The 19,139-nt window shown below is 36.7% G+C and overlaps 1 protein-coding gene across 2 annotated transcripts in view; it reads right to left on the bottom strand.

Moving 5' to 3' along the window:
• Positions 1 to 19,139, bottom strand: part of SLC25A13 (solute carrier family 25 member 13) — a 98,062-nt gene that overhangs the window by 11,813 nt on the left and 67,110 nt on the right. For both annotated transcript variants that reach the window (XM_026842113.1, XM_026842112.1), the window contains exons 13-14: positions 18,429 to 18,509; positions 6,060 to 6,200 (exon numbers count right to left, since the gene is read on the bottom strand). In XM_026842113.1, the coding sequence (XP_026697914.1) occupies positions 6,060 to 6,200; positions 18,429 to 18,509 (222 nt within the window). The remainder of the gene's footprint in view (positions 1 to 6,059; positions 6,201 to 18,428; positions 18,510 to 19,139) is intronic.

Genomic DNA, 19,139 nt, shown 5'->3' with positions numbered 1-19,139 from the left:
GGGGTGGGCAGGGAAGGGTGTTTAGAAGCACATCAGCAGCAAAAGGACAACTAAATAAATTGTGAGGCTGTTGCTCCATGGGGGCAGGAAGCCTAGTGACAAAGTACATAGAAAAGGCAGAGAAATTACCTTTGCCTTGTTTTTTACTAGTAAAATCTGCCCTCAGACCTCTCAGCTCCACAAGTTTACCAGAAAAGTCTGCAGGAGCACAGCATTACATACAGACAGAGCACTTAAGACATCTGCACATACGTAATCCATGAGACCAGAAGAGATACCTCCAATGGTGCCAAGATAGCTGGCTGATGTGAGGCTGTTATTACCTTCAAAAGGTCAAGTCAGTCAAGGGGGTTCTGATGACTAGAAAAAGACAAACGTCACACCCATCTTGAAGAGCATGAAGGAAACTCTGGGAAACTACAAGATGTTTGGGAACACCTCTGTCCCTGGGAGGTTTATGAAGCAAATGCTCCTGGAAGCCATTTCCAAACATATGAAGGGTAAGAGAGAGATTGGGAACAACTAGTGTGGATTTACCAAATCATGGCTGACCAACCTGTTTGACAGACTTGTGGATGAGGGTAAGCAATGGATGTTGTACACCCTGACTATGAGTAAGGCTTTTGAGATGATCTGCCATAGTATCTCCATAGCTAAATCAGTGGAACATGAGCTGCACTCTCAGCAGATCAGTGGATGATACTGAATTGGGGGAGTAGCCAAGTGTGCTATAGGGCAAGGCTGCTATTCAGGTAGACCTTCACAGGATGGAGAAACAGGCTGGCAAGAAGTTCAAATCAGCAAATGCAAAGTCCTGCATCTGGATTGGAACAGCCCTATGCAGCAATATGGGCTAAGGCTGTGTGGCCGGAAAGCAGCTTTGGAGAAAAAGTCTGGAGGGTAGTAATGACCAAGTTGAGTATGGGTCAGCAATGCCTCTGCAGTGAAGACAGACAGCCACACCCTGGGCTGTAAGTGGCAAGGGTGAAAGGGATGTGATTATTCTCCTCCATTCAGTACTGGTGAGACCAGATCTGGAGTCCTGTGTCCAGTACAAGAAAGATGTTGCCATGCTGGAATAAGTCCTGTGCTGGGCCATCAAATCAGCTGGGTAACCCATGATATATGAGAAGAGGCTGAGGGAACTCAGTGTGCTCAACTCTGAGAAAATCAGGCTAGGGGAAGACCTTACTGCTTTCTTCAACTACTGAAAGGGAGAGTGCAGGGAAGACAACTCTTCTTGGAGGTGCACAGTGGAAGGATTAGAGGCAATGCATAGAAGCTGGAACTTGGCCAGTTCCCATAAGGCATTAGAATAGGGTGAGAGGTTTTTTTGGTTTTGTTTGTTTGTTTTAAACCATGAAGGTGGTCAAATACTGGGTCGGGTTGCCCAGATGACCTCCAGACTGGCTTTCAACACAAATGATTCTGATTCTAACATCAAGTCTGCAAGTAGAGTGGAGGACAGAACAGAGAGCTGCCAGAGTAGTACTGTGAATTGTTTTGTGTCACTAGCACAATAGAGCACCATGTTAACATCAATGACTGACCCAAAAGAATACTGATCTCACTAATATAGAGAGGCATCAAACCTACACAACACAGCTTCTTGGTGATCCTCAAAAAGCTATTCATTTGGTCTAGAATGCTGGAATAATTAAGATCATAATCAATACAAGATTCACTCAGCTGGATGCAAGAAGGATTTACATAGCATTTCCTTTGTTAATTTGTTGACATGAAATGCAAGATTTATTTGTCTGTGCCTTGGTTTTCTCTGTTAATGCAAAACAGGAACACTGAACTTACCTGTATCAGGGGTGCATGGACATTTTATTTTAAAATCCACAGGAAGTGCTTCATAGGTAAAAATTAAAACAAAATATAAGAATTCAAACAACAAGCAGTAGATCTTGTTAAGACATGCAGGAATTTGCCTCATGAAGCTAAGAGCGACATATGTAATTCACATCTTCTGGCTGCAGTTATAATTAATGAAAGTACATTCTTTCTTGCTGACTACCTATATAGGACTCTTACAGGTTTTCACCCAAATTTCAGCACAAAAGATTCACAGGAACTAAGCAGATGCCGGATTGATCTATGGTGGCAAGGACAGCTTTCAAGATGATTTATTTCTGCTGGGAAAAGAGAATTTTCACTGCTGCCCTTGCAACATGGTAAACAAAAGAGCACCAAAGTGGAGCAAGAGAAACTGAAAAGCCATTGTGCAGCAGACTGGATGACCAGTCTTGATTTAAGGTTTGTAACTTAACAACACAGAAGTAAACTCACACAGAAGACCAATGGAAACACTTCAGCTCTACTATGAGCTTGCAGACTGACTGGTAATGTTCTCATTCATCACAAAAAAAACAACTGCTTAAAAATATCTGTGCTCCTATTTTGAAAAATTATTGTTATGGTAATATTAGTTTCAAGTTAACAACACATCTTCTGGGCTCCTCCTTCCTGTTAAATATGTGATATCCCTCCATTTATTCTATCTCTACAACAAGTCTATTTTTTCCACTGTTGGCAGTACAGACAAATCACTGATCTTTTCTCTTTGCGGATTTCAACAGCCAATCCTTAGGTTGAGGGAATCCCTTTTCTTCTCATCTCAAAGCAAGACCTTTAAGGAAATTCTGTAAGCAACAGAGGATCCTGTCCCTCTGCACAGCTTCTCGTACAATCTCACACTACTTAGCCTCATCTAGACATTGGCTATCTTCACCCTTTTCAGAGACACAGCACTACAGGTACTTGATATCCATTAATCCAAATATCAGAAGTGAATTATTTGGGTGGTCAGTGGTGGAAACTGCTTCAGAAAACTGCAGTCAACCCTTTTTATAGCAGTTTTATAAGAATTTCTAAGTCAAGGGGAAAAGAAGGAACATTACGGTCTTGAACCAAAACTGATGGAGTAGTTAATTTTAGTTGGTTTTGCTTTCTTTTAGCCACAAAAGGGAAAAAAAATATCAGGCCATAACAAACAAACAAACAAGATTTTTATCAACTATGAAATACTACATTTAAATTTTGGATTGTTAAACATTTTTTTCACAAGAAAACTAGGGAGAAAATATACATCCATTTATTTAAAATGAAAATGCCTGAAATGAAAAGTCTAGAATTTTGCTTTCGAAACATGCAAAAGAAAGTTAATCTGTTGGTCCTAAATAACGGCTAAAATAGACCAGTGTTTAAACAGCTGGAATACTTAGAATAAGGCCCATTAAGTCTATAGAGAAACTCACAAATATTCACAAATAAAACTGTTTTCTAAAGGAACTATCTATTCTTATTCTTCTGCAGCAGTATGTATGGAGTCTTACCTAGATCTACTACAATAACTACATCCAGGGCTTGAGATAAAAACCTTCTGTCTTGAGACACAAAAGACAAAGCTAAAACAAAGAAGGTGAAAATTAACAGCTGTTCAAAAGCATGAAAAATACTAATAGACACAAAATCCTCATGCCTGTTTTATAGTTTTAAAGCTAATTTGACTTAAGAGTACAGGGAATCCAAATATACCGAGATATTTCAGTTCTTATTAGTAGAACATTTATTATTATTTGATGTTCACTTGGTCATTATACTCACAAAATTAATATACTAGAAGCACCACCAGGGAATGCAGCACCTACATAATCTAGTCTCACCTGAAATTCACTGTAGACCACTGATATCTCTGGCTAGCATTTACTGGGGCTGGTGACTTTGATACAATGAGTTATTAATCCCTACCTGGCCTCCCCAGCACTGCAAGCTTCAGCACAAGCATTGAAAAGAGGACTGCTTTTGTCTCTAGCATTGCTGTTCCACAAGCCCCTCAAGGCAGTATAAAACTCCTCTGAAACAGACAGATGGATTCCCCGTGCCATTAAGTCATTCACCCCTTTGCCTGGGTACAACCATTCTGAGCAGCTACAGAGTGAGCTGGTATGAGTTCAGAGTAAACTAGGCTGTAAGCAGGAGGAGGCTTTAGTTTTTAATGAATTTCCTGTTCCAGATCTTTATATAGCAGCATCAACACTCTTGCTGGCATACTGGAGAGGGGGCAGGATAGGATTGCCTTTTTTCTTTGCTACAGCGCCAGAGCATTTGGTGGACAACAGCACCAACCTGCCCAACGATAGAGCTAGTCAGGACTAAGGGTGCACCTGGACACAAGCTTTCCGATATGGCTTGTGCTCTGCTGGGTGGATGACTGTGATTGTCAGGTTAAGTTCTCTAGTTTTGTCAAATCAGTCAAGTTTTTGTAGGCACTGAATCCAAACTGGACATAAAAAAAAGACATGAACACAAGGAGTGGGGTGGAGAGGTGGAGAGACACAGAAACAGAGAAACAGAAGAGTTTAAGCGACACAAAACCCATCCGTGGCTTTTTTTGTGGAGGTAAACGGACTTAATGAACCAGCAAAACTTTGTAGCTAAATAACTGCCTGTTTCAATGCAACATAGTGCTATAACTAGCTCCTATTCAGCTGTATTCCTTACAAGTATTAACCAAGTATCTACTCTAGAAAACAGAAATAATAATACATTAATTACATTTAAAAATGGAAAAATGTAGCAAATTCTGCTCAGCCACCAAGAACAAGTATTCAGGGAAAAAAAAATCTAAAAAATGCTAACTTTAGTAAACTAGTTCACCTCTCTTTCTTATTTTTACTAGTCCAAGTAAAAGTCAGGAGCTGCCCTCCATTCCTGCACAGCCTCAGGGATGCAGACTGTTTACCATATCCATGTTTTCAGCTGTAAATGTTGACCTGATCAACACCATAATGCCATTTACTAGGAGTTTACACAATAGCATCAGCTTCAGTAAAACACCTAAAAAATTAGCAAGTCAATTTAAAGGGAAAAACAACTCCCCATTAAATCCTATTCAGACCTGCAACTTCTCTCCAGGCCAAAACATACATACATCTACTCAGGGGCAGGCTTCTTCTTTGTAATGTTAACAGAACAATTTAAAAGGACTGGATGCTTAAAAATGGAGATGGAATTTAAATATTCCATCTCATGGGGCTCATTTGGTGGTTTCTGAAGCATCTTCAGTTTACAGTTGTACTGCTGTAAATAAGAAACAGAGGAATACTGCCTGCTGCACTGGAAATACAAATGGGTAGTGCGAAAAGCTTCCTCCGGAGAAGCAGGCTGCAGAATCTGAAGAAACACCATGTGGTGCTCTGCAGTACATGGCACTCATCACAGGTTTTTTCTCAATACTGTGTACAATGGCTATCTCAAAGTACTCCAGAACCTTTCATACTCCCCCATATCTAGTCTCCTTCACCAAAAAGTAGAAGGCAACATGTTAATCCTTTAATTTATTTGCAGCATACATCCTATTAGATTCAACAGAAATTGCTTCTAATCCTGCTGCAGTCTAACATTAAACCTAGCTTTATTTCTACATATTTAGATACCTATGTGAGGACAGTAATGCAGAAAGTAGAACTGCAGAGTTTGTAATATACACTCATAAAAGCAGCTTTTCCTGATATTATTTGTGGCCATGTTCTTCTATAGTAGCAAGGGGAAGCTTGCTTTAAGAGTTTATTTTTATGCTAAGCTCCCACTGTCTGTATTTCTTCACTACTATTGTGCTGCAATTAATTCCCATCACCAAATTAACAATGACATCTGGGAAAGTTGCTGAATAAAACATGGAAGAGCAAAAGCACCGCTCCAAAACTGTAAGCTCTATATTGTGAAGCAGATGAAAATAAGTTTATTTTTACACCCAGAAGAACATCAGGAATCACAAACTAATCCTCCGTGAACAATACCTGCACCTGCTGAAGTGAGAAAAGAAGTCTTAATAAGATTCACAATAACCATGTGCTCAAAAACATGAGACAATTTCTTCCCTTAGTTAGAAATGAAAAACTGGAGATATGCTATCACATAATAAGGAAGAATCTTTTTTAAAGTACAATTATGTACACCTGTGAAAGTTTCTGAGAACAATGAAATTATGTTTTGATTTGAAATATTCATAATTGGCTTTTAATGCACGTATATATTAAAAAAAACCATACCTTGTAGAGACCAAAGAAGCCCAAGTCCCGTAATACAGTGAGGGCACTAACTCGCGGACCAGTAGTAATTTCTCCAGCCACCTGTAATCGAATTTTGACAATTTCCAGTGGATTGGTAAAGATCACTTGAGAACCTCCAGCCTGAAATTAAAAGTGGAAGGCAGTACATTAACCCATTACATTATTTGCAGTGTACATCCTGTTATATTCAAGAGAAGACATTTTCAATCCTGTTGCAGTCTATTAAGCAATTAGCAGACAAGAGTTTTAGTATTAGTTAATAAACTGCAGCTCACAAGGTAAGAAACCTACACCACCACCCCCCATCACAACTCCACAACCCCCCATCTGAGATGAGTGGTCAGGGAAAACAGAGGAAGCAGGTCAGCCACTGCAGGACACTGCAGGACATCAGACAGACACTCGCTCAATTCCTGATGCAAGAATACATTCACCAACATCAATTTATGCAAAACTGACAAGCCAAGAACACGGTAAAGCAAGTAATGAAGTGAAAGGAAGAATTAGTAACTAAGTAAAGAAACTGAGATGTGCATGCCAGTAGTTAGAAAGTGAAAACATACTACTGAAGAGTGTAAAAGTCTAACAGAAGTTTATTCAATTTTGGCATGAGTTCATAAAGCAAAAAATACATGGATTCCAAAGACCAGAACTGCAGATATACTGTGCTTTTTTAAAACCCCACTGAACTACCAGTTTCAGGTCCATTAAATGCTGTTTGATTAATGAGTCTGAGCTCCACATCATAATTTGTGCACCAGGTAACAAAGAAAAGGTCTACAGACTGAAGGATTCTATTAGTCAAAAAATGCTAAATGTTTTTAACATATCCATTTGTTGGGAAGAGATCACTCAACTGATTTTGAAAGTTAGATTTAAAACACAATGGTGGCAAGCATTTCAGAAGACTCCCCACTAGTTCTTGTAAAGTTCATCTCATTCACAATATGTAATGTAGGGCATAACCTTTCTGCTACTCTGACAGATCCCAAGCTAAAAATTTGAAACAAGAATAAAAAAGTAACATGAAGGTTATCTAAGTGTATTCAAAAAATACTCATTCAAACTCCATCTGGCCCAAATAAAACAGAGTCTCATTCTTTAATCATGTGGCCCGACAGGTATGCCCTTCTATAGGTTCTGAAATCACACAAACCATGCAAAGCCTGACCCTTATCCTCCTCACAACAAAACAACTATTTTTTTTCTAGAAGGTAATGACTAAAATGAAACAAGCTGTATTTAAAAGCACTTGCATCTAGCCATGTCTAGTATGTAAACATTACATGCACATCTTTTTAAAATTATCCAAATGTTAAAAGAATTAATCATAGCTCAGATTAACTATCATTTAAAATCAAAAATATGCACAGTAATATGGTTTAAATAATGTGTTGAAGAAATGGCAAATCGCACGAACAACTATTCTTGTCTACCACTTAGACTGAGCATACACAGTGTGGTTACAAATTAAAGTCTTTACATAACCCCCAAAATATCCCAAATGTTTCCTATTTTGACCAGAAAAAGCATGCTCTTATGTAACTCAACTGGTTTTGACTTTCAAATTGGCATAATTTAATTTAACTGCTTTTACCAAACCAGAATCCTGGTACATATAAAACTGCTACTCTTGTTGCCATCAGAAATTAGACTGATAAATTATTTGGCACATATGCTGACTTCAGTTTTGCACTTAAACTGAAACATGTTAAAAGTAAGTAAGCATTCAAAGTAAAAAAATGTTTGTTTTACTTGTCTACTCGTCTTGCAAAGTCTCAAAATAAAATTAAAAAAAGAATCCTGGAAAGGTCCTTATGGTGAATTAGAGATTCCTATATAATAAACATTTTGGTCTATGCATTACAAATATTAAGCATTCCCACATGCCATCACACATATTTTCTTAAAAGGATAAAATCTCAATTGCAGGTGATCATGTTCATTTGCAAGTTTGCTATACCACAGCCCTCCTCTAAAACACACTACTTAAAAACTCATACCAATTGATCTGTGTTAGCACAAATAAACTACTTTCCCTCAGTATGATATTCTTGCAGTTCATTGTGCCATGACCCCATGGGAAATGATCCTTTATTTTTCACTACAGGAAAACCATATTAAGACTTAAAAGATGACAACAAAATTAAGTTTATTATTATTGTTATTATTAATGCAACAAAACACCAAGCAATTTAAAAATCTATAAAAGTGTTTATAAGTGAATGCCATATTTAAAGAAACAGAAACATGTATCTGATTTTAAAGGAGAATAAAGGCAAATAATTTCTGAATTCAAACAGGAAGTACTTCAGGTGCTAGCACGTATAATATTTATGTTTGCATGTCCAACCTGACTGAGTTGACACTTGCAGCATTAGATGGCTTGTGGCTCTGGGTAAATCACATAAGACTTCTTTTGCTTCAGCTCGCTATTTGAAAAATGGGGATGCTATTATTTACCCAACTCATACAACCAAGCTTACTGTATTCAAATTTTTAAAACGCTGAGACCTGCATGCACCAGTCATTACTAAAAAAACTGCAGGCTTTGCTGCCCACAAAGCACTTCTGTAGAAAGATACTGGAAGTTTCCAGTGAAGTCTTTCCACAAAACTGTTACGGTACTAACCCAGAGCTCCCTGAACAACCTTTGTCATCCTCTGAATTTGAGCAAAGATACACTCCAAAAATCAAATGGTGAATAACTGAAAGCGATGAGCCAGACAATACCTGACGGAGGGTCTCAGTAGGAGGGTTTCTACCACCTGCCTGTTTTGTGATGGAGAGGAAGGCTGGTTTATTAGCCAGTGCAGACGCAGTTCTAGCGGTCACAAGTACAGTCACCTGGTGGGAAGCTTTTATCACTCTGTTATTTAACCATCTATGCTGGTAACTGCAGCTCCTTACTCTCAAACTGGGGGGGGGAAGCAAACCGGAGATGGCTACTATACTCTCTAATGAAATTATTTCTTGTCTAGTACTGGTAATTCCTATTGTGTTATTCATCATCATAGTATGCAAGCGTCTCATAAATATTAATGGTATTTCCTCGCAGTACTCCTGTGAGGAAAGTACAATGACTCTAGTTTTACAAGAAGGAGACTTGAGGTAAAGAGGTTAATTGTATGCCCAGCATGTGCATCCCACTAGCACAAACAGACAACTTTTAAGACTCCAGGTATCCTGATCTCCAAATCAGCAGCTTGAATCACAATAGCATGGCTTCTGTCTTCTGAGTTTTTGCATAGTGAATGCAATGAAAGAAATCTCATCAATCTATTTTTTTCCAGTCTCTTCAAGGAGCTGGTATAAATTGTTATGGAAAAAACAGACAAAATATCCTCAGCACATCATATCACCCTGTTCATTCATTCTGTTTGGCCAAAAGCTGAAGAACACTGCCTTCTTGTTTGTTAACTTTTGCAGTTGGAATTGTATCTTATAGTAAAATTTTGAAGTATGCTCTCAAGGTCAGAATTTGAAAACTTTTTTTTTTTTTTTTACCCAGAACAAACACAGTTTAAGCTCAGGCTGCTCAAGCTTGATGTTTTCTCCGCTAAATGTCACAAAAATCAATTTCATCAACTGTTTAATATATATAGTTCCCAGTAACACCAATTTTTATATACTGAAGTTATAAGCTTGAATACCCTCAACTCTCAATTTCTTATCACCTCTTCCAATCATTTTTTAAGGAAACAAAGAAACTGACTGTAAAAGATAATCTATTTTCAGTTATTACCATGTGATTAAAATAAAACTTGCAATTTTGAGTTGTTTAGAGAAGTAGATACCTAGAGGTACTGCATAGATAACTATCTGTAAGGGCCCACAAAGGGCCCATACTATTCTGAAAGAATTTAACATTTGACCTAATCACAAGCACTGTTGGCAAGAAAATAAAAGGGAAATACCTCTGTCATCCAAGAACTCCTCAATACACACGTAGCTAGAAATCTGCACACCTATAAAATGTTCCATGTGCTTTAAAACATGGACAGCTAGCTGTGTATCCACACACATGAATTTTAAAAAATAAGCTGTTTTTTTCTTTCATTTTTGCAGTTCTTCAACTCTGCACTTGGTATGCTATCACCCAACACCTCTCGATGGCAGTATAGTCTTGTACAGTAATACAGAACTGTCTATGACATGCCTCCTTCTACTTTCCTACTTTACTGAACGAAAGGGAGAAGTGGAAATAGTTGAGGTATTTTTTTTTGTCCGTGGGGAAATAAAACCCACTCTGTAGTGAAAAAAAACTCAGTTTAATAACAACCACTTAACAACACTCCAGTTTAAGAAGTCAGAATATTTTCTACTTCTTTATGTGTTCAAATCACCTTGTAATAAACTTTACTGGAAAATAAACAGATTTTCACTCCCCTCATTACATTAAGACAAGAAATTCCTGTTCTTTTTAATATCACTGCATTTTATGCCCTTATGAGATTAGGTAAGAAATGAGCACACCAGACCCAACTCTCCTATGCCTTTCACATCTCCTTTTGAAAGCTTCAATGTAGGTTCTGAAGAGAATACAGCTTGCAGTTCTGTAAGAAAATTCTGTGGTTTTCATCCCATCAGAAATTACTAGATTCTTTTCCTTTCATTGCTACTGACTACCAACTGTTCTTGTGCCCCTACTTAACCTTATTACCGACTTCAAATCATAGCCTTTTTTCTGTTCTCAGCTAACAACATTTAGGGTCAGCCTAGATCTTTCTTTGCATCCCATCTAACTTGCACATACTAGCTTTTAAGGTTTCATGGATGAAGAAAGTGTTACTACTACTCTTAAGACTATTAGCATTTCCCAGCAGCATCACCCAGGGATAGCGATTATAGCAAATAATGGCAACCATTAAAATACATAAGCAACATATTATACAATTATCCAAAATAACCTCTGTGAGAAATTGTCTACAACGTCTTGGTTACTCATTCAATTTACAAAAAGATAAGCAAATTCCAAAAATTTTAGTCAACTGTTTATCACATTCAGTCATACGGAATATGGTATACTGTCCCAGGCCCTTACTCCTTGCCAACTGCCAGATGCAGCTTGTTTTCTTGTGCCTTTGCTAACATCCATTAATCCTAATTAAAGTCAAGGTTCCTAAAGTGCTGAGCACTGTACAGACACAAAATAAAGATTGTTCCCTGTCATAAAAAAACCAATCTATATTGAAAACGCACTCAAGGGATGTAAGAATGGAGGAATTACCATCCTCATTGTATAATAAAGGGCAACTAAGGTACAGAAGCATTCAATGATTTACCACAAAATCACGTACTAACTCTACAACAGAACAAGGCTTAGAACTAGCCAGATTTACGGAGTGCCACTGCAGTGCTTCAAACTACCTCTGAAAGCCTTGGTGTTTGCATGGCAAAAGATCCCAAGAGCATCCGATGAATTATGTTGAGCTGATGCAGAGGTGAATGCACTACGGACCTGCCTGTTACCAGAAGAGCTACCAAGTAACAGACATCTGTTCAAAGTGTCTGTTTTTCTTATCGATTTCAAAGATGACAACCGTAATTATGTGGCGCTGTATGTCAAGGGCAAAGCATACCGGGTTCTCAAAAGCTTGGTTCTATGTTACCTTTTCTTTGATAAAGAAAGGCTTCAAAAATCCAGACAAGCCACCTCGTGCTATTTTCTGTCCTCTTGTCTGTGGTCCTATCTATACAAGATTCTGATAATGCTCTTTAGCAATGGGAGTTAACAGAGTAAATATCTTTTCTTCAGATCATGAGGAGATTTCCTGAGCCCTCAGTCATCTGCTTTTCACTACCCTGACCAGGCTAGCACAGAAACAGCTTTCATGCTGCTCAGGGAGAACTGCAGTTTTCTCCAGCTAATCCTTCTTGTCTTCTGAAGACAGCCTTCTCTTGGTCTGGCTAAGGTTTTACTTTGGCTAGTTCAAACAGCAAATACTGCTAGAATCGCAGAGTCTTGTTAATATCCTAGTGTACATAAAATGTAAAGCAAGCTCATTCAAACGCTCATGTAAAAGTGCTCATAAATAGAATTGCAATTAGTCAGAACAGAAGTACATTCCTGCTACTGCTTCAGACAGATTTCCAAGACCCGGATACAAGTTGTGACGATTGTCCTGTGACAGTATATTGATGACCTGGCTAAACACAAAAACAGGAATATGGTTTGTTATAAGCACTTACCAAGTCTGCAGTGTGAAAAAAACTAAAATGGTGGATTTGATATTTTCCACTTTATAGGTAATTCAGTTCTCAGAAGCCTAGCCAAAAAACTGAAGTGGAGCCCACTTGATTGGCATTATAAAAGCAATTAAGTTACAGACCTGTCAAATATGTTAACATTTGGCTCTCTCTGCTCTACTTGTCTATTTTGACTACTTGTAGAATCATTTAATGATTTACAGACCTTTCAAGTCTTAAGGTATGGTAGCTGTATTAAAACTGTGACCCATTATTTCTTGGTCACATCATAAATTACTGTGACATCATAAATATCTTCCTTTCTCTCGTAGAAAGCTATTTTAATTCCTGACATGAGTTTGAGGCTTTTTTGTTTTGTTTTTTGAACCTGCACTAGTAAACACTGAAGTATTTTACTGCCAGTAAAAGAAGGAGTAATCGGAGAAAGGGACGTGTAATAAAATATAATTGTAAAATATAATTGTCAAAACAAATACATGTTTTAAACTAATGTATGTTCATATAAAATTTTGCAGTCATTATTTCTAATAGAGAAAAAAGAATATGTTTCAAATTGAAATAATATTAAGGTGTTTTTTTTTTTTAAAAAAGGGCTTTTTAACAGTTCAGAATTGTTCAGTTCTGCAATCAGAAATGTGTTAATCTAAGCCTATGCATCCCTCCTTGTTTTACAGTTTGAAAGATTTCCTCTCTCCCTTTTTTTTTTTTTTTAAGGGAAGAAGTGAAATGAAGAGGAGACAGGAAGCAAAAGTGGAAAGCACCTCTAATTTGTTATGGGAAAATACCTTTGGAAAAAGATTAAAATTAAATGAACTAATCCAAAAGGAAAATTCAAAGTAGAGTAAAATAATATTCTGCATAACTCCTTACTGCTTTCAGGAAAGGCCAGTTTAAACAGGCATGACTGGGTGAAAATTTCAGCAAACTTTTTCAAAACATCCAAACCTGCAAGGAAATGTGGGGTGAGGCCAAAGAAAAGCAGGAACTCTACACCAGCAACTTCCCCACCCTTTGGTACAACCTCTTGTCAGGGCTATCATGTTACTGTATGCTGCCTTTGCAAACGTCATTATAAGGCTTAAATCTAAGATTAGCTGAAAATTAATCAGAGATAATTAAAAGAGAGCAAGTGTTGAAATACAATGGGTTTGCAACCATGAAGTTAAATTTAAGTCCAGATCTAGCTGGGGTTTTTTGTACTGGAAGTTTACAATTAGTTTACATTATTTTCAGTATTACAGTGATTCAGAGGAGAAAAACTACACTATAAAAATACTTAATTAATTATATTACATTATATTAATTACATTAAATAACCTTTAAATCTAATTAATTTATTTAACAACATTAATTTTACATAAAAAGATAACAGCGTCAAATTTAATTTAAAAAATTTATTAGGAGCTACTGAACTTTTCCTTAACAAGAAATGTGAATGTTGTGCTTTTACACAGGCAAGTAGAACTCCCTTTGAAAATAATGGAAGTTAGATTCCCTGACTACAGGGAGAATAGACCTCTGAGAATAAATCTGTTAAAGGGTTCAAAAGATGTATGCTATTTACTTTCAAAGCTAATATGAGTAACCATAAAGAAGACCATCATTACTTAACTACCTCAATAAACTATATGAAAACTTTTCCATGTAATAGCAGTCGGGTTGTTTGTTTTTTTTTCCCCAGATACACATGCAGAGATTTTTTTTGCTCAGTTTCATTTTACCCATAGCCCAGCCTTCCTTACCAAACAGAACAGAATTTTATCAGATTTAGGTTTCTGAATAATGAAAGCAAGAATGACACCTTCACTCTCCTTTAGCCTACATCTTAGAAACGTCTGAATTTCTGCAAGTAAGATATCTAGGAAGCGTGGGAATTGGAGTCCATACACCCTGTACCTCCACTGCAATGCCACAGAGAAAATGCAGCTCAGATGTGAACTTACCTTTATTATTCTCTGAAACATAAAATAAATCTAAGTAGCTTAATAAAACTATTTGCACTGGATCGATTATTTGGCACAATTCATCTGGAATTTCACATCATATTCCTTTATAAAAATTGATTCTAGACAGGATTTTGCACTTTCTAGATGAACTCCATCTTAACTGTATCTAATTTTTATGTTCCATAGCAGAGTTGAGGTTGTCCAAGCAGGTCCAATAAGTTTTAACTTTATTACGATTGCTATAAAGTCTCTAGAAATATGCCTAAAATTGTCCTGACAACTTAAATAAAAGCAGATCTGTACAGGGTCTGTAACTCTACTGTGCTACATGATTTAAACTTGCTAATAGTGAGCACACACTGAGCAGCTGGGAAGGAAAAGACTCTCTGTGCTCAGAAAGAGAAGGGAGAGCAGAAGTAAAAGTTAATAAAGCAAAATGTTTTTGTCTTTTCTTGCTGAAAATTAAGCCTCCAATTTACCTATATAATTACTACTATATGCAGACAAGGCAACATACATTATATAGCTATTTCTTTTTAGTCATAATACTTATTCTGTTTTTCTTAATATTTTGTGTTTTATGAGCACTCTTTATTTTGAATCTTTACACCTCTTTCCCAGTTACTTCCAGAACACAATGTAAATTTGTCAATTAAACATGGAACTGCTTTAGTTAAGGAACTAAGCAAAATAACTCTCAACTAAAAGCTTAGTGTTAAAATGCAGCACCTCAAAACCCCAAAAATAATACTTATGCTACATTTACAGAGTTTTCAATTGGTTAATATATCTCAAAAAATAATAATGACCAGTGCTGTATCAAAAAAATCAGGTTACTTTTAATAGAAGCTTTTAAGTGACTTAAGTTTAAAAGAAGCAAGCAGCTAAAACTGGTATGACTAGTGATTATCTTTTATTTAAAATATTTTAAAAAAATAAAAAATTGAAAGACCATGAAAAAAAGCTTAAACTTCAAGATTATTGCCACTGTTAAAAAAAAAAAATATTTCAAGTTGTACTTACAGCTTACTCGAGATCATCCTTTTATTAAAGAATCCCTGACGGTAGTTATAGCATTAGCAGAAATCAAACCTAGCATATTTGTGCACTTTCTCATTCAAGGAGGTTAAGTCGGATTTGTGGTTTAGATGCTCAGCAGATCCTAGCTCTGCACTATCATTACACTGTATCTTGGAACTGAAGTTTTTTAGTAGCCTAATAATGATAAGGGCTATATAGGACTCGCATGAGTGATAAAGAGTCCTAAATGAACAGCAGAGACTAGAATTCATGGTGGGTGTCAGGCACTGTGCTAATCTGGAAGTTTCATATATTTTTATGGGTAACAAATACCATAGTCAATAGTGAAATAGTCAATAGTCTCACAAAAAAAGGAGATGGAAATTTTGAGTAATTTACATAACAGCCCTCCTTAAGACTCTGTATAAAAATATAATGGTTCTAACATTTAATTATATTCTTGGGGGTCTCAAAAAAAAAAATAATCTCAATCAACCTATCACTTTCATCTTCACATAATAAAAAGCTATGAAACAGGCTGTTAACTGAACTAAGTGCCACGAGGTCAAGAAGTAAAAGATCTATTTTCTTTTCTTCTTTTTTTTTTTTTCCCAACAGAGAAAACAGTTTACAAAACAGAAAAAGACTTGTTCAATGAAACAATCAGCTTTAGTTACAAGTGCAAAAGTCAGCCATGTGTACTAATTCTCCGTAATTATGATGCAAACCGAACTCCTTGGGGACTTAAAAGTCAAGCCTGGCAATGGTTGGGCAAACAGCAGAGTGGAGCTACTCAGGTGATACTGACCCCTTCAAAGCCCTTTGTGTTGCTGAACAACCCAAACTATCCAACTATCTGCTCTGTCCTCCCTTTCTTAGGTATTAATGCTATACTGTACTCACAGGGTTGATATTTAAAACATTAAAATCTAGCACGCATCCCAGCACACAGCTCTTGCCTAAGCAATGAACACACTCCAAGGAAACAGAAGCACTGAAGAATGAAAATCTAACACCTGTGTTTGTAACACAATCACAGCTGAGAATTAGATGTAGAGAGTGGAAAGGTAATAGGGCAGGTGTCTTTTATAAAATTCATCTTAGTTGGCTGCCCCTTTTTAGAGTCTAACACATTATGCACTCCTGTCTTTTTGCCTCCCACATAGGCGATTACTACATTGTGAAATAAGGTAAAAATCCAAGACTGAAAATTTTCAAAAGCATTGAACAGTCTCCTTGCTGTTTCCACAGTGAAAGTGAAATCACAGATTTCATGTTGGCTTAAACGAGGACAAAATGTTAGGCCAATATAATGCTGAAAGCTATAGGAAAAAGCCTGTCTTTGGCATCTCATATTTTATGCATGTATTTACACCATGAGAGAAAAATTCAGCCCAAAAAACTAGGCACTACTTGTAATGAGTCTCTGTTGCTAGTCTGAATTGGGTTTAAAATTACAAAAAAACCCAAAGACCACCTGCAGAAAAGACAAGTTGCAACCTATCTACCTGGCACTAGACTATGCCCTTAAGTGGAGCACTCCAGTTAAAAGAAAACTCAGGGCATTCTGCCACCGCACGTCTACTGCTACAACTTCATGCAGCATCTCATTGTTAATATATATTTCAAATACCACATAGGACAAACCAGTATCTACTGCACGTTTAAAATACGTCTCAAACCACCTATCTCTTAAAGCAGATACTTAGTTTACAATGAACTACTGGGAAAAAGCTTGCTGCAGCATTCTCATGAATGACAGGTCTCTGTAAAGAGTGCTTTTTGTACTGCATTAAAAAATTCACAGCAGTCTGTAAAAATAAAAACTCTAGATCAAATGACATTTTAAATGAAAATTTTGCTGAATTCTCTATGGCTGCTATGTTCATAAGATGTTTTATTAGCATAAGGGGCAAATACTTTTTACTCTGCAAGCACTTTATTGCATTTTTCCTTCATTTACAGCATGCTTTTTATTTAGGGCTTTAGAGACCCACATTCTTCTCTCCCTCCCCTTCTTTTTTTCTCCCCTGAATGCTCCTAAAGTTACAGAACAAGGGGATCCTACCTGGCAGTCTACAACAGGTCAGTGATCAAACAGAAGGAGCAGTGAGACAGCAGCCAAATCCTGCCCCATCTCCTGAGAATTACAGAAAGCCAGGGCTTCTCAGCCTGCAACGCAACCGAGCCACTGCACCCTGAGGCTCAGATAATCATAGTACGCTCTCTGCAAGCACATACAGCACAAATCTCCGCACCTACTGAGGTTAAGACACAGGCATTTGTTTTTAAGTCCCTGCTCACTGTAGTTTTCAACACAGGTAGAAGCTGATTGAAAATGTGACCTCATCTGTCTTATGACAGCAGAAACAAAGATAGATTGAAAATATACCAACATTGCTCTGCCCCAGTGATCAAAGCCAGTTTAAATAAACAGTGTTCTTTATCTGTAAAGTGCACTGGTCTTTGAACAACTATTCATTTTACCTAAAGTATTTACATTTGCTTGAACAAAATCAATACACCAGATAAAGTAAGCTGTAATATGGACAGAACTAGACCAAACTGTGAAATATTATCATCTACCCAGTAATATGCCAGTTGTTCATTACTACTTTGTACAAGCAAAACACTCTTAAAAACATAGTGGGTTTTAAATACAGCCTACATTCAGGAATGCATTATGCACTGAGTTAACATTACACAGCCTACGTCTGCTATGAACTCAAAGTAGCATGAGTAGTTTTTGCCATTTCACAAAGTGAGTATCACTGCAAAAAGTGAAAGTTAGTGGGTGCAGTAACACATCAGGAAAGAAGTGACGTGGCAGAGTGGGTGCCACAAAGCAGTAACTCATTATTAACTTCTGGAAAGGTTAGCATGAATCTTCTTTAGGCCATATGCTACAGCCAACATGAATAAAGACACATTCTTTACTAAGGAAACAAACTCTAAGCTGTGAGAATTATACAGCGCAGTTAAAAGGCACGATGCACAGAAACATTTACCCTTTCATCAAGAGCGGCTGGCCTATCTAGGAAAGAACTGAGATGCTCTAGTAGAGTCTGCTCTTGAACCGGATCTGTGGTTAAACAAAAACCTTAGTCCACATAGTTAATCTTACACACTGCATTTTCATGAATCTCATATGAAGGAAATTAAAGATACTTACACAGCCACCAGCAAGAATTTCTGCAGCCAGTGGGACAGAGCCATCTTTAGTCATAAACTTATCTCTCACAAAATCATTAACCTTAAAAAACAAACATTTATGAAAGCTGATAAATTAACAGGTAGGAGAAAACAGTCATCAGCTGCAAATTCTGTGCAACTCAAAATGCAAATATATGCATGAAGCTACCAAAGTAGCAGATACCAAACAAATCTTAGATTTTATACGAAATATTGTAAAGCTCACTATGTTCTAACAAAGATTTGCAGCATAATTCAAATATTTGCTATTGAAAAATATAACAATCACAACTAAATAATAATTATCTAAAAATTAATAAAATATTTTCAGATTTTAGAAATGCTCACTAAATTTACAAATTTAAATATAATTTCAAATTAACATTAGAAGGTTCAAATAGTAAATTTTAACACAATAGAAATTCAATTAACAGCATTCAGTACCTTTCTTTTTTTAAAATGCATACTAGTAGCTGTGGTGAACACTAGCTTATCAGTGAATAACCAATACATTACGACTGGTTTATAATAAGAAATTCTTCAGTGCCTTAAAATCACTCAAGAAATAACAAAATTACAGAAATAAAACATTTAGGAAAAAATGCATGCAAACAAGTTTCTTTCTTACCAACCCTTCACTACATGATCATATTATCTCCTGTTGCAAAAAAAAAAAAAAAAAAAAAAAAAA

This window comes from Athene cunicularia (assembly GCF_003259725.1).
Source record: "Athene cunicularia isolate RWA chromosome 2 unlocalized genomic scaffold, athCun1 chr2_part1, whole genome shotgun sequence".
Lineage (NCBI taxonomy): Eukaryota > Metazoa > Chordata > Aves > Strigiformes > Strigidae > Athene > Athene cunicularia.
Note: the sequence above shows the minus strand (reverse complement) of the source record. Positions and strands in the feature narration are given on the sequence as shown.